The 14,622-nt window shown below is 42.5% G+C and overlaps 1 protein-coding gene across 1 annotated transcript in view; it reads left to right on the top strand.

Moving 5' to 3' along the window:
• Positions 1 to 9,680, top strand: part of PM20D1 (peptidase M20 domain containing 1) — a 189,067-nt gene extending 179,387 nt beyond the window's left edge. The window contains exons 13-14 of the mRNA XM_077295146.1: positions 7,451 to 7,609; positions 8,410 to 9,680. Coding sequence (XP_077151261.1) covers positions 7,451 to 7,580 — 130 coding nt within the window. The 3' untranslated portion in view covers positions 7,581 to 7,609; positions 8,410 to 9,680. The remainder of the gene's footprint in view (positions 1 to 7,450; positions 7,610 to 8,409) is intronic.
• Positions 9,681 to 14,622: the final 4,942 nt, after the last annotated feature.

Below are 14,622 nucleotides of genomic sequence, written 5' to 3'. Positions count from 1 at the left end.
GGCTTAGAATATGTGGGCAAGACAACACGAGAACTCAGGAGACGTGTAGGTGAGCACCTTAGAGATATTGCCCTTAAAAGGGACATGCCTCTAGCAAGACACATGGCCAGTGATCATGATGGGGAGACTTCCGATCTGCGGTTCATGGGAATTGATAAGATAGAGGCACCCAAAAGAGGTGGCGACTGGGACAGGAGGATCCTACAATGCGAGACGAAATGGATTTTTCGTCTTAAAACGCAGCAACCTCTGGGTCTTAATGAGATCCTTACTTTTAATTGTTTTATATGAAAGGGTCTTTTGAGGGCCAGCCGTCGTGGAATGGGGGCGCCATTTACGTTTCCCCTTAGGGTGCCAACCTCCATTGTTAGGCAGGGCGATGAATAGCACGAGTACTTAGGATACGCATTGATATGTATCCCCTGTCTTTGAGTTGCCGCCTCTCTACCTCTTCCTTCTTTGCACTAAGATACTTCTTTTTTCTTTTTTTCCCGCTCTTAGATAGTATTGGCTAGAAAAGGGACGTTTAGGGCCCCTAGGGATAGACGTCGCCTAGTGGGGGCGCCATTCTCGTTTCTATCATAGGGTGCCAACCTCCACTGTCTAGGTAGGGTTTTGATGATAATGCATTTAGGGACAGACAGGAAATCGGATACTCTCTCCATCTCCCCACTTTCTCTCCAACGTCCAATCCTCTGTAGTATGTTCTCATATATATTTGTACACATACCATTTTGACTTCTCTATCCAATAAAGGCAAAAACAGCCGTGGTGCTATCATGCTGGTTTTTCTGCTTAAGGCCAGAGGATAGCTAATGCCCCTCTCTTTATGTCCTCCTTTATGATTAAAAGTAGTAGGACTTTATACATATTCTTCCCCCCCCTTATGGGTTAAGTAAATGGCCGTATTCTGCCACCCTGGGGTTAAAACACAAGTTGAGGTTGATCGTATTACCTTATAAAAAACTTTTTTTTTTTATCTGGGCTGTAAAACCCTTACTGAAACACTTTATAAATACATCGGACTTCTAATATGCGTTTAATCATAAATTACTTCCACGTGATAATAAGTACTGAGTCTGTCACGGACCGGCTGGTGACAGCTGAACAATAACGATCACATGACCACCTGGTAACAGGGAGCAACAATAGCGCTCCACTGAAGCGTCCCAGTATGGGGCGTGGTGGCAGTGACGTATGCGGGTCACTGGTGCGCTCCATGGAGGACGCACCGGATGTGACGTTCCGCTTCTGAGAACAGCGCTCCAATGAGGCTTCTTCTCCTTGGGGCGCGGCGGTGATGACGTGTGCGTGTCACCGGTGCACTCCACGGGGAGGCGCACCGGATATGATAGCGCGCTCTTCAATCCGGCGCCCTATTTGAAAACAGCACAAACACACGCGGTAAGGCCTGCTCGCTCATAGCAGAGGAGTTATGGATACCGCGCCTCTATTCCCCACGACATTTTGAAAGGCTTGTCTCCCCTGATGAACGGAGCCAAGGGAAACGCGTCGGGAGCCACTCTTTTGGGGATGTTATAATTAGGGCTCTCCATCTGTCCTAAGGATCGGGGTATTGTATGGATGTCTCTTTAAAGAAAGCCTCCCCCGGAATTCACGGACATTTTTGGAACCCTACAGATACTTCTAAAGAGAAACGAGAGTACAGTAACGCTGGGTGAGATCGTTCTGTTACTTATCCTATAAGATAGAGGTATTGTTGTGGCTTATGAGCCACTAAGTGTTGTTTGGCCTGTTGGCTTTTTCATGATAGAGCACAATTTTGAAGTGATTGTGACAGACATCCACTCTTTGTTGACAGGAGGGGTGCTATGTGGAATTTTTAAACGGTTTGATTTATGTTTGGTGTGATTTCTGTTATTTGTCGTTTTCAAAGACCGACTGGATATTTATACCCAACGGTATTTTAGAGGGATCTATTAAAGGTTAAATTTTAAAATTTTGCGACCTGTATATTTACCCTGCTGTTACACACTGATTTTTTGATTGGTAAAGATTTATTTTTGGATATTGTGAAAGTTGACTTAACCCCTTTCTGACATTGGACGTACTATCCCGTCGAGGTGGGGTGGGCCCGTATGACCACCGACGGGATAGTACGTCATATGCGATCGGCCGCGCTCACGGGGGGAGCGCGGCCGATCGCGGCCGGGTGTCAGCTGACTATCGCAGCTGACATCCGGCACTATGTGCCAGGAGCGGTCACGGACCGCTCCCGGCACATTAACCCCCGGCACACTGCGATCAAACATGATAGCAGTGTTTCGGCAGTATAGGGAAGCATCGCGCAGGGAGGGGGCTCCCTGCGGGCTTCCCTGAGACCCCCGGAGCAACGCGACGTGATCGCGTTGCTCCGAGGGTCTCTTACCTCCTCCTCTCTGCAGCAGGCCCGGATCCAAAATGGCCACGGCATCCGGGTCCTGCAGGGAGGTGGCTTCACAGCGCCGGCTCAGAGCAGGCGTCGGGAAGCCTGGAGGAGCTGTGCATGTCAGATCGCCGATCTGACAGAGTGCTGTGCAAACTGTCAGATCAGCGATCTTACACTATAACATGATGCCCCCCCCCCCCCCCCCCCGGGGCAATGTTATAGTGTAAAAAATATATATATTCCCCCCCCCAAAAAAATATATTGTTCCTATAAATACATTTCTTTGTCTAAATTAAAAAAAAAAACAATAAAAGTACACATATTTAGTATCGCCACGTCTGTAACGACCCGATCTATAAAACTGTCACACTAATTAACCCCTTCAGTGAACACCGCAAAAAAAAAAAAAAAAGCAAAAAACAACGCTTTATTATCATACCACCAAACAAAAAGTGGAATAACACGCAATCAAAAAGACGGATATAAATAACCATGGTACTGCTGAAAACGTCATCTTGTCCCACAAAAAACGAGCCGCCATACAGCATCATCAAAGACAAAATAAACAAGTTATAGTCCTCAGAATAAAGCGATGCAAAAATAATAATTTTTTCTATAAAATAGTTTTATCGTATAACAGCGCCAAAACATAAAAAAAATATATATAAATGAGGTATCGCTGTAATCGTACTGACCCGAAGAATAAAACTGCTTTATCCATTTTACCAAACGCGGAACGGTATAAACGCCTCCCCCAAAAGAAATTCATGAATAGCTGGTTTTTGGTCATTCTGCCTCACAAAAATCGGAATAAAAAGCGATCAAAAAATGTCACGTGCCCGAAAATGTTACCAATAAAAACGTCAACTCATCCTGCAGAAAACAAGACCTCACATGACTCTGTGGACCAAAATATGGAAAAATTATAGCTCTCAAAATGTGGTAACGCAAAAAATATTTTTTGCAATAAAAAGCGTCTTTCAGTGTGTGACGGCTGCAAATCATAAAAATCCGCTAAAAAACCCGCTATAAAAGTAAATCAAACCCCCCTTCATCACCCCCTTAGTTATTGAAAAATTAAAAAAATTAAAAAAATGTATTTATTTCTACTTTCCCATTAGGGTTAGGGCTAGGGTTAGGGCTAGGGTTAGGGCTAGGGTTGGGGCTAGGGTTAAGGCTACAGTTAGGGTTGGGGCTAAAGTTAGGGTTAGGGTTACATTTACGGTTGGGAATAGGGTTGGGATTAGGGTTAGGGGTGTGTCAGGGTTAGGGGTGTGGTTAGGGTTACCGTTGGGATTAGGGTTAGGGATGTGTTTGGATTAGGGTTTCAGTTATAATTGGGGTGTTTCCACTGTTTAGGCACATCAGGGTCTCTCCAAACGCGACATGGCATCCGATCTCAATTCCAGCCAATCCTGCGTTGAAAAAGTAAAACAGTGCTCCTTCCCTTCAGAGCTCTCCCGTGTGCCCAAACAGGGGTTTACCCCAACATATGGGGTATCGGCGTACTCAGGACACATTGGACAACAACTTTGGGGGTCCAATTTCTCCTGTTACCCTTGGGAAAATACAAAACTGGGGGCTAAAAAATAATTTTTGTGGAAAAAAAAAAGATTTTTTATTTTCACGGCTCTGCGTTATAAACTGTAGTGAAACACTTGGGGGATCAAAGTTCTCACAACACATCTAGATAAGTTCCTTGGGGGGTCTAGTTTCCAATATGGGGTCACTTGTGGGGGGTTTCTACTGTTTAGGCACATCAGTGGCTCTCCAAACGCAACATGGCGTCCCATCTCAATTCCTGTCAATTTTGCATTGAAAAGTCAAACGGCGCTCCTTCCCTTACGAGCTCTCCCATGCGCCCAAACAGTGGTTTACCCCCACATATGGGGTATCAACGTACTCAGGACAAATTGGACAACTTTTGGGGCCAATTTCTTCTCTTGCCCTTGGGAAAATAAAAAATTGGGGGCGAAAAGATCATTTTTGTGAAAAAATATGATTTTTTATTTTTACAGCTCTGCATTATAAACTTCTGTGAATCACTTAATGGGTCAAAGTGCTCACCACACATCTAGATAAGTTCCTTAGGGGGTTTACTTTCCAAAATGGTGTCACTTGTGGGGGGGGGGGGGGGTTTCAATGTTTAGGCACATCAGGGGCTCTCCAAACGCAACATGGCGTCCCATCTCAATTTCTGTCAATTTTGCATTGAAAAGTCAAATGGCGCTCCTTCGCTTCCGAGCTCTGTCATGCGCCCAAACAGTGGTTTACCCCCACATATGGGGTATTGGCGTACTCAGAACAAATTGTACAACTTTTGGGGTCCATTTTCTCCTGTTATCCTTGGCAAAATAAAACAAATTGGAGCTGAAGTAAATTTTTTGTGAAAAAAGTTAAATGTTCATTTTTATTTAAACATTCCAAAAATTCCTGTGAAACACCTGAAGGGTTAATAAACTTCTTGAATGTGGTTTTGAGCACCTTGAGGGGTGCAGTTTTTAGAATGGTGTCACACTTGGTTATTTTCTATCATATAGACTCCTCAAAATGACTTCAAATGAGATGTGGTCCCTAAAAAAAAAAAATGGTGTTGTAAAAATGAGAAATTGCTGGTCAACTTTTAACCCTTATAACTCCCTAACAAAAAAAAATGTTGGTTCCAAAATTGTGCTGATGTAAAGTAGACATGTGGGAAATGTTACTTATTAAGTATTTTGTGTGACATATCTCTGTAATTTAATTGCATAAAAATTCAAAGTTGGAAAATTGCGAAATTTTCAAAATTTTCACCAAATTTTCGTTTTTTTCACAAATAAACGCAGGTAATATCAAAGAAATTTTACCACTATCATGAAGTACAATATGTCTTGAGAAAGCAGTGTCAGAATCACCGGGATTCGTTGAAGCGTTCCAGAGTTATAACCTCATAAAGGGACAGTGGTCAGAATTGTAAAAATTGGCCTGGTCATTAACGTGCAAACCACCCTTGGGGGTAAAGGGGTTAATGATTTTATAAATATATTATGAACACACATCAGTGTCATTTAAGAAGAATCTGTCACCAGGTTTTTGCCACCTAATCTGAGAGCAGCACAATGTAGAGATAGAGACCCTGATTCCAGAGATGTATCACTTCCTGGGCTGCTTAGTTTAGTTTTGATAAAATCACTGTTTTATCAGCAGGAGATTATTACTAAAGGACTAGAAAATCTGCCAGGTAGTCAAGCATATTCATGAGCTCAGTATAGCCCCGCCCCATCACTGATTGGAAGCTTACTTGGTACACAGTATATGGGCATAAAGTTGCCAATCAGTTATGAGGGTGGGGTTATGTCAGCATTCAGAGATCTGGTAGATTAGCAGCAAATAAAACTGGGATTTTATCAAAATGATAGAAAGTAGCTCAGTAAGTGATATATCGCTGGAATCAGGGTCTCAGTCTCTACAGTATGTTTCTCTCAGATGGTGTAACAAAAACCCGGTGAGAGATTCCTTTTAAGGGACTGGACATATTTTATTTTTATGATTTGATATACAGATATTAACCCCTTCCCGACATGTGACGGTATAGTACGTCACATGTCGGGACCCCCGCTTTGATGTGCGCTCCGGCGGTGAGCGCACATCAAAGCCGGGACATGTCAGCTGTTTTGAACAGCTGACATGTGCCCGCAATAGGCGCGAGCAGAATCGCGATCTGCGCGCGCCTATTAACTAGTTAAATGCCGCTGTCAAACGCAGACAGCGGCATTTAACTACCGCATCCGGCCGTGCGGCCGGATATGAGCGCATCGCCGACCCCCGTCACATGATCGGGGGTCGGCGATGCTCCTCCATTGTAACCATAGAGGTCCTTGAGAACTCTATGGTTACTGATTGCCGGTGGCTGTGAGCGCCCCCCTGTGGTCGGCGCTCACAGCACACCTGCAAATCTGCTGTGTAGCAGCGATCTTATGATCACTGCTGCATAGCAGAGCCGATCGGGCTGTGCCTGCTTCTAGCCTCCCATGGAGGCTATAGAAGCATGGCAAAAGTAAAAAAAAAAAGTTTTTAAAAATGTGAAAAAAATAAAAAAAATATAAAAGTTTAAATCACCCCCCTTTCGCCCCAATCAAAATAAATCAATTAAAAAAAACCCAACCTACACATATTTGGTATCGCCGCGTTCAGAATCGCCCGATCTATCAATAAAAAAAAGCATTAACCTGATCGCTAAATGGCGTAATGAGAAAAAAATTCGAAACGCCAGATTTACGTTTTTTTGGTCGCCACAACATTGCATTAAAATGCAATAACGGGCGATCAAAAGAACATATCTGCACCAAAATGCTATCATTAAAAACGCCAGCTTGGCACGCAAAAAATAAGCCCTCACCTGACCCCAGATCACGAAAAATGGAGACGCTACGAGTATCGGAAAATGGTGCAATTTTGTTTTGTTTTGTTTTTTGCAAAGTTTGGAATTTTTTTTCACCACTTAGGTGAAAAATAACCTAGTCATGTTAGGTGTCTATGAACTCGTAGTGACCTGGAGAATCATAATGGCAGGTCAGTTTTAGCATTTAGTGAACCTAGCAAAATAGGCAAGCAAAAAACAAGTGTGGGATTGCACTTTTTTTGCAATTTCACTGCACTTGGAATTTTTTTCCCGTTTTCTAGTACACGACATGCTAAAACCAATGATGTCGTTCAAAAGTACAACTCGTCCCGCAAAAAATAAGCCCTCACATGGCCAAATTGACGGAAAAATAAAAAAGTTATGGCTCTGGGAAGGAGGGGAGCGAAAAACAAAAACGGAAAAAGCTCCGGGGGTGAAGGGGTTAAGGGTCTTATCTCTGAAACTGCACTCTCAACCAATGTAATGAACTATAGGCTTTAAGTTTAAGCTGATTGCTGTTTCTCAAGGTCTGTATAGAAATAAATGGAAGAGCATGGAAAATCCTAATTTCCAGATCATATGAACAAAATATATCCTATATGTAGAAAATCCAATAAGTGTTGTAAGTAGCCAATTCTTTAGTCTGCATTAGAATAACTGAGTTGCTTCTTATATTTCAGAATCCATGGGTTAAACGAGCGAATTTCACTGGAGGACTTAGAATGTCTTACACAGTTTTACTATCAGTTGATTCAGAATGCTGACTCTGATAAAGTCCCTGTTGTTCATCGAGCCACCCATGAGTTATAATGATGGTGATAAGGGTGAAGATGCTAAAAGTATGCCAGCAATAAGTCCTATCTGCACTATGACTTGAATGGATGACGATATCATTGATTATAGTAATGTCACACTTGAATATTTAATTTTTTGACCAGAAACAGAGATTGTTTAAGGAGACGCTGAAATTGCTGCTAGTAGAAGACTTGCTTGGTCATGATAGACTACTAATCACTAATATTACAAGTGTTATATGAGTGTAATTAGAAAGTTCAGTCTCAGTCTGAATAATAAATATAGAACTACCAACTTGTTTTGATGGCTTTCTAAAGACAAGTAATTGGATAGGGACAAATTAAAAATTAAATTCTCCTCAAATTTTACAAAAATATCATGTTCTCCAGAAGACAGAATTTTTGCAATTTCCTCTATGTGAATTCAGCAAAATGTGGACTCTATAATGTTAAACCATAGAGGAACAGGCAAACAGTAAAAAAAAAAAAATACTCCCCTCACTGCACCCTGTCCCACCACTCCTCCAGACCGCAATCTGGTCCTCTGCAGCTCTACTTTTATACAGGGTGGGCCATGTATATGGATATACCTAAATAAAATGGGAATGGTTGGTGATATCAACTTCTTGTTTGTGGCACATTAGTATATGGGAGGGGGAAAACTTTTCAAGATGGGTGGTGACCATGGCGGCCATTTTGGATCCAGCTTTATTTTTTCCAATGGGAAGAGGGTCATGTGACACATTAAACTTATTGAGAATTTCACAAGAAAAACAATGATGTGCTTGGTTTTAACGTAACTTTATTCTTTCATGAGTTATTTACAAGCCTCTCTTTGTTTACAGCCATTGACATGTTGCAGAGGTTAACACGTGAGAAGCGGATAGAAATTGTGTTGATGTCTGGTGAATGCAGTGCCCGGGTCATTGCAGCACATTTCAATGCAAGACACCCTACACAAGAAAACTGTCAATTCCCATGTTATTTCGGTGTATCCATATAAATGGCCCACCCAAAATTTTTGCCTCATCACTGAACACAATGTTTTGTGTAAACTGAGGGTCCTGTTCCAATTTTTGTTTTGCCCATTCTGCAAATTGCTCGCATCCTCTTTGGCCTCGTTACTCCTGGCCATCGTGATGTTGACAGTTCACAGTGACATCAGAGACCTGGTTGTGCTGGAAGCCAGGGCCTGGAGTGAAAAAGCCGAAAAGAATGCACATAACTTGGACATGAAGTGTGGAGGACCGGACTGTGGATAGCGGGACAGGTGAGCAGTGATGTATAGTAAGTAATATTTTTTTTTTTTTTTTTACATCCTGTGTTTATTATGCTTTGGGGTCCATAGAGACCCCAATGCATAATAATGAACATTGAAATCAAATTTACCTGTAAAATCCGCATGATTTGGCAAATTCAAATTTTGCTAGATTTGATCATCTCTACAATAAAATATAATTTTTGTGCCAGTTTACACAATTGTAAAACATCTCAATGCAGGAGACCATATACAGAACCAAAGACAAGATCAGCAAAGCCTTTCCCAAAGAATTACAGTTATGCACCTTAGAAGGCCCACAACCGCTCTAAAAAGCATGGGTTGAAAAAATGTATTTTGCTTTAACTGGTGGTCATAGACTTTAATGTACCAAGGAAGTATTGAGGTTAGTTCAGAATAATAGACTAATGTATTTGAATTCAAGTTTTCACCCCATATTCTAATTGTTTCTTTTGGACTTCAATTCTTATTGAAGGACTAGTTGGGCTTTGGGAGAGGGGTCAACAGCGGCAACTTCAATGTAAATTTAAGAGGCAAAAACAACAGGTAATGTTTGGAGACAACACAGGGGGCTAGAATGGATTTTCATACCTCCACTCTTAAACATTAATGGTTTGCCCTATGAAGCACTGTTCATTTTTTTTTACATAGATTTGTATCTGACAATAAACAATTTGAATGGCTTATTCCAATTTTAACATTCATTTGTTTCTGATTGATTTCTTCTGATAATTCATTTGTAGTAAAGTGCACATGTTCTGGAAAAGCACTCAAAATGTTTTTTTCTGATTATTATTTTTGTAACCCAAAAACCCAATAAATGAAAATAATATAATCTAGTCAGAACTTTTTGTGAATCTTTGTGTTCTCTGAATCACTAATTGCATTTACGTACTTATGTACTTGTTTGCTAAAGTGGTATTCCCATCTCCAAGATTCTATTCCAATATGTATTAGGTGTAAGGACTTTACCTTATCAGTGTAAAAAAAAAAAATCACTTCACTCCAACATTGATCCAGAAAAGGGTGACGCTAGTCACAACCCACAGACCGGCCATGAGTTAGCGAAGTCAGGCATTCCAGGGTCAGTACCAAAATAGTATATAGTAAACCAAGTGAAAAAACAAAGTGGTAAATCGGGTCACATTCCAAGGTCAGAATACCAGAGAAATAGCGGATAAGCAAAGGGGCAATAACAAATGTTTAGTCATAACACGGTCCAGGTCCAAAGGTCAGCAGCAGAAGATCTGAAGTTACAACACAGGGATTAGGGGAACACACACCAGAGGGAACAAGGTTTTGACTGGCTGTGATCTGGGCCAGACAGCTCACCTAAATAGCAAGGCGATTACCAAGAACTGTGGAAATCTCTGCACCTTCCAGTCTCAGATAGGTCAACTGAGCTGTCAATCAAAGCATCGACAGCTCAGCACGCCCCAGCACTGGATAGGATAACATGTCCATCACTGAATCCCAAACACTCTGAGCAGAGGAATCGTGACAAAAGGTAGAACGAGTGTCATGCGTATGTCATGCTAGTACAATGCGATTTTTCTCACCTAGCATCAGCATGAGATGTGTTTTTAACAGGGTTGCGGAGTCGGTGTCCATTTTGGTGGAGTTGGTAAAAAATGGACAGAATCAGACTCCTAAAATATATAATAAATTGGGTAAAGTATTTAGATAGAATATATATATATATATATATAGATAGAAATTGGATAATTTCACAAATCCCCTGCATATTATTAAACGTGCCCCCTATAGTGCCTTTCATGTGGCATTAAAAGGTGTTTAACCTTGTATAACCTAATAAGTAATTAATTTTTTTTAAATTAAGTGGGGTCCCCCTATTTTTGATAGGCAGACGTGCATGGAAAAAAAAATTATTTTCAATAAATTGGTGATCGAAGGATGGTGTGCAGAAATCTTAAATCAAAAAAAGTATTTTTTTCTGTTTGTGTGTATTTATTTTTTATTACTGGATTTGTAATAAGGCTGTCTGATAGACTAATCTCCATTACTAACCACAGGGCTTGATGGCAGCTGTGATTTTTGACAAATCGCACCTCTCATCAACCCCAACTACAATTACCAAGATTGCCACCTCTACAGGGCAATTGGGTAGATCCGGGCAAAGCTCCAGAATTGGTGCATCTAATATGATGTGCCAATTCTGGGGTGACTGTGGGCTTGTATTTTTAGGTTCGGATGGGCCCAATAATCAGGGACCTTTCCAACCTCATAATATAAGCCTACAGCTCTCTGATTTACCTTTGCTGATTATCAAAAATAGATAGTGAACTGGCAGCAAGACATTAGTCTTAGGGTACTGTCACACTCTGCAACTTTCCAACGATCACGTCCAGCGATACGACCTGGCCGTGATCGTTGGAAAGTCGTTGTGTGGTCGCTGGAGAGCTGTCACACAGACCGCTCTCCAGCAACCAACGATGCCGAAGGCCCCAGGTAACCAGGGTAAACATCGGGTTACTAAGCGCAGGGCCGCGCTTAGTAACCCGATGTTTACCCTGGTTAACATCGTAAAAGTAAAAAAAAAAAAAAACAGTACATACTCACATTCCGGTGTCCGTCAGGTCAGTTGCAGTCTGCTTCCCGCTCTGACTGAGTGCCGCCGTAAAGTGAAAGCAGATCACAGCGGTGACGTCACCGCTGTGCTCTGCTCTTACATTCCGGCAGTCAGTCAGAGCTAGTGATGGGCAGTCCGGCTCTTTTTGGTGATCCGGCTCTCATGGCTCCGCTCACCAAAAAGAGCCGGCTCTTTCGGCTCACAAAACAGCTCTTTTTGGATCCTAAATGGATCCCTATTGAATATATGTTCAGGCGTCTGAAACTCCGCCCACCTACCGCAGAAACTCCGCCCACTTCTTAGAGCCAATTAAATTGAAGAGTGGGCAGGGTTTTGCTCAGGTGGGCGAAGTTAAGCCTCCCGAAGTCCGGTATTTTACGCCTAGTGAAAGCCATTCAGTAATTTTAGTGGCTCACTGGTGTGCCGGCTCCCATCGTTCACAGCAGGGAGCCGGCTCTTTGTGTCGGCTCGTTCGCGAACGACACATCACTAGTCAGAGCGGGAAGCAGACTGCAAGGGACCTGACGGACACCGGAATGTGAGTATGTACGTTTTTTTTTTTTTACTTTTACGATGGTAACCAGGATAAACATCGGGTTACTAAGCGCGGCCCTGCGCTTAGTAACCCGATGTTTACCCTGGTTACAAGCGAACGCATCGTTGGATCGGTGTCACACACACCGATCCAACGATGACAGCGGGAGATCCAGCGACGAAAGAAAGTTCCAAACGATCTGCTACGACGTACGATTCTCAGCAGGGTCCCTGATCGCTGCTGCGTGTCAGACACAGCGATATCGTATGGATATCGCTGGAACGTCACGGATCGTACCATCGTAGCGACAAAAGTGCCACTGTGTGACAGTACCCTTCTACAATAAGACAACACAGAAAAGGGACAGATGGGGGAAGGAGACAGCAAAGAATATCCACCGAAATCAAAGAGAACACAAACAACTTCTCCAGGACACTTTGGCTTCTACTGGAACACCACAGCCACTCAGGTAAGCTTGGCTCAGGATAGTAAAACCTATTGCTGGCATGGTAGCAAGCCAGCAGGGAGTTTATATAGTGAAGGTGGAGTGCACAAATAAGCAGCTAAAACTAAAAAAAAAGATGGAATCTCAGTAGACTTAAAGCTGCCAAAAAGGAAACAGAGAAGCACATTGCTAAGGAGAGTAAAACTAATCCCAAACTGTTCTTCAACTATATCAATAGTAAAAAAATCAAAAGTGAAAGTGTAGGCTCTTAAAAAAAAAATTGTGAGGAAAAAATGGTTGTAAATGATGAGGGGAAAAGCTAATATATTAAACACCTTCTCCCCGGTATTCACAGTGGAAAATAAAATGCTAGGTGAAATGCCGAGAGACAAAGAAAACCCTATATTAAGGGTCACCAATCTAAAGGTACCTTCACACTGAACGATATCGCTAGCGATCTGTGACGTTGCAGCGTCCTCGCTAGCGATATCGTTGAGTTTGACACGCAGCAGCGATCAGGATCCTGCTGTGCCATCGTTGGTCAGAGCAGAAAGTCCAGAACTTTATTTCGTCGCTGGACTCCCGCAGACATCGCTGAATCAGTGTGTGTGACGCGCTTAGTAACCCGATGTTTACCCTGGTTACCAGTGCTAATGTAAAAAAAAACAAACACTACATACTTACATTCCGGTGTCTGTCCCCCGGCGCTGTGCTTTCCTGCACTGTCAGCGCCGGCCAGCCGTAAAGCAGATTACAGCGGTGACGTCACCGCTGTGCTTTCTGGCCGGCGCTCACAGACAGTGCAGGAAAGCACAGCGCCGGGGGATAGACACCGGAATGTAAGTATGTAGTGTTTGTTTTTTTTTACATTAGCACTGGTAACCAGGGTAAACATCTGGTTACTAAGCGCGGCCCTGCGCTTAGTAACCCGATGTTTACCCTGGTTACCCGGGGACCGGCATCGTTGGTCGCTGGAGAGCTGTCTGTGTGACAGCTCTCCAGCGACCACACGACGAAACAGCGACGCTGCAGCGATCGGCATCGTTGTCTAGATCGCTGCAGCGTCGCTAAATGTGACTGTACCTTTACCCAAGAAGAGGTTCGAACCCGGCTAAATAAGATTAAAATAGATAAATCTCCGGGTCCAGATGGCATACACCCACAAGTACTAAGAGCACAGACAAGCCATTATTTCTTATATTTAGGGACTCTATAGCGACAGAGTCTGTTCCACAGGACTGGCACATAGCAAATGTGATACCAATATTCAAAAAGGCCTCTAAAAGTGAACCTGGAAATTATAGGCCAGTAAGTCTAACCTCTATTGTTGGTAAAATATTTGAAGGGTTTCTGGGGGATGTTATTCTGGATTATCTCAATGAGAATAACTGTTTAACTCCATATCAGCATGGGTTTATGAGGAATCGCTCCTGTCAAACCAATCTAATCAGTTTTTATGAAGAAAGAAGCTATAGACTGGACCACGGTGAGTCATTGGACGTGGTATATCTTGATTTTTCCAAAACTTTGATACCATGTCACACAAGAGGTTGGTACACCAAATGAGAATGCTGGGTTTGGGGAAAAATGTGTGTAAATGGGTAAGTTACTGGCTTAGTGATAGAAAGCAGAGGGTGGTTATAAATAGTATATTCTCTAACTGGGTCACTGTGACCAGTGGGGTATCGCAGGGGTCGGTGTTGGGATCTATTCAACATATTTATAAACGATCTGGTAGAAGGTTTATATAGTAAAATATCGATGTTTGCAGAGAATACAAAACTATGTAAAGCAGTCAGTACAAGAGAAGATAGTATTCTGCTACAGATGGATCTGGATAAGTTGGAAACTTGGGCCGAAAGGTGGCAGATGTGGTTTAACAATGATAAATATAAGGTAATACACATGGGAAGAAGGAATCAATATCACCATTACACACTGAACGGGAAACCACTGGGTAAATCTGACAAATAGAAGGACTTGGGGATCCTAGTTAATGATAAACTTACCTAAAGCAGCCAGTGCCAGGCAGCAGCTGCCAAGGCAAACAGGATCATGGGGTGCATTAAAAGAGGTCTGGATACCATTATACTGCCTCTGTACAAATCTCTGGTTAGACCGCAGATGGAGTACTGTGTACAGTTTTGGTCATCGGTGCTCAGGAGGGATATAATAGAACTAGAGCAAATACAAAGAAGGGCAACAAAAT

This window comes from Ranitomeya variabilis, chromosome 3, assembly GCF_051348905.1.
Source record: "Ranitomeya variabilis isolate aRanVar5 chromosome 3, aRanVar5.hap1, whole genome shotgun sequence".
Classification (NCBI taxonomy): Eukaryota; Metazoa; Chordata; class Amphibia; order Anura; family Dendrobatidae; genus Ranitomeya; species Ranitomeya variabilis.
This window is presented reverse-complemented; position numbering and strand designations above follow the sequence as displayed.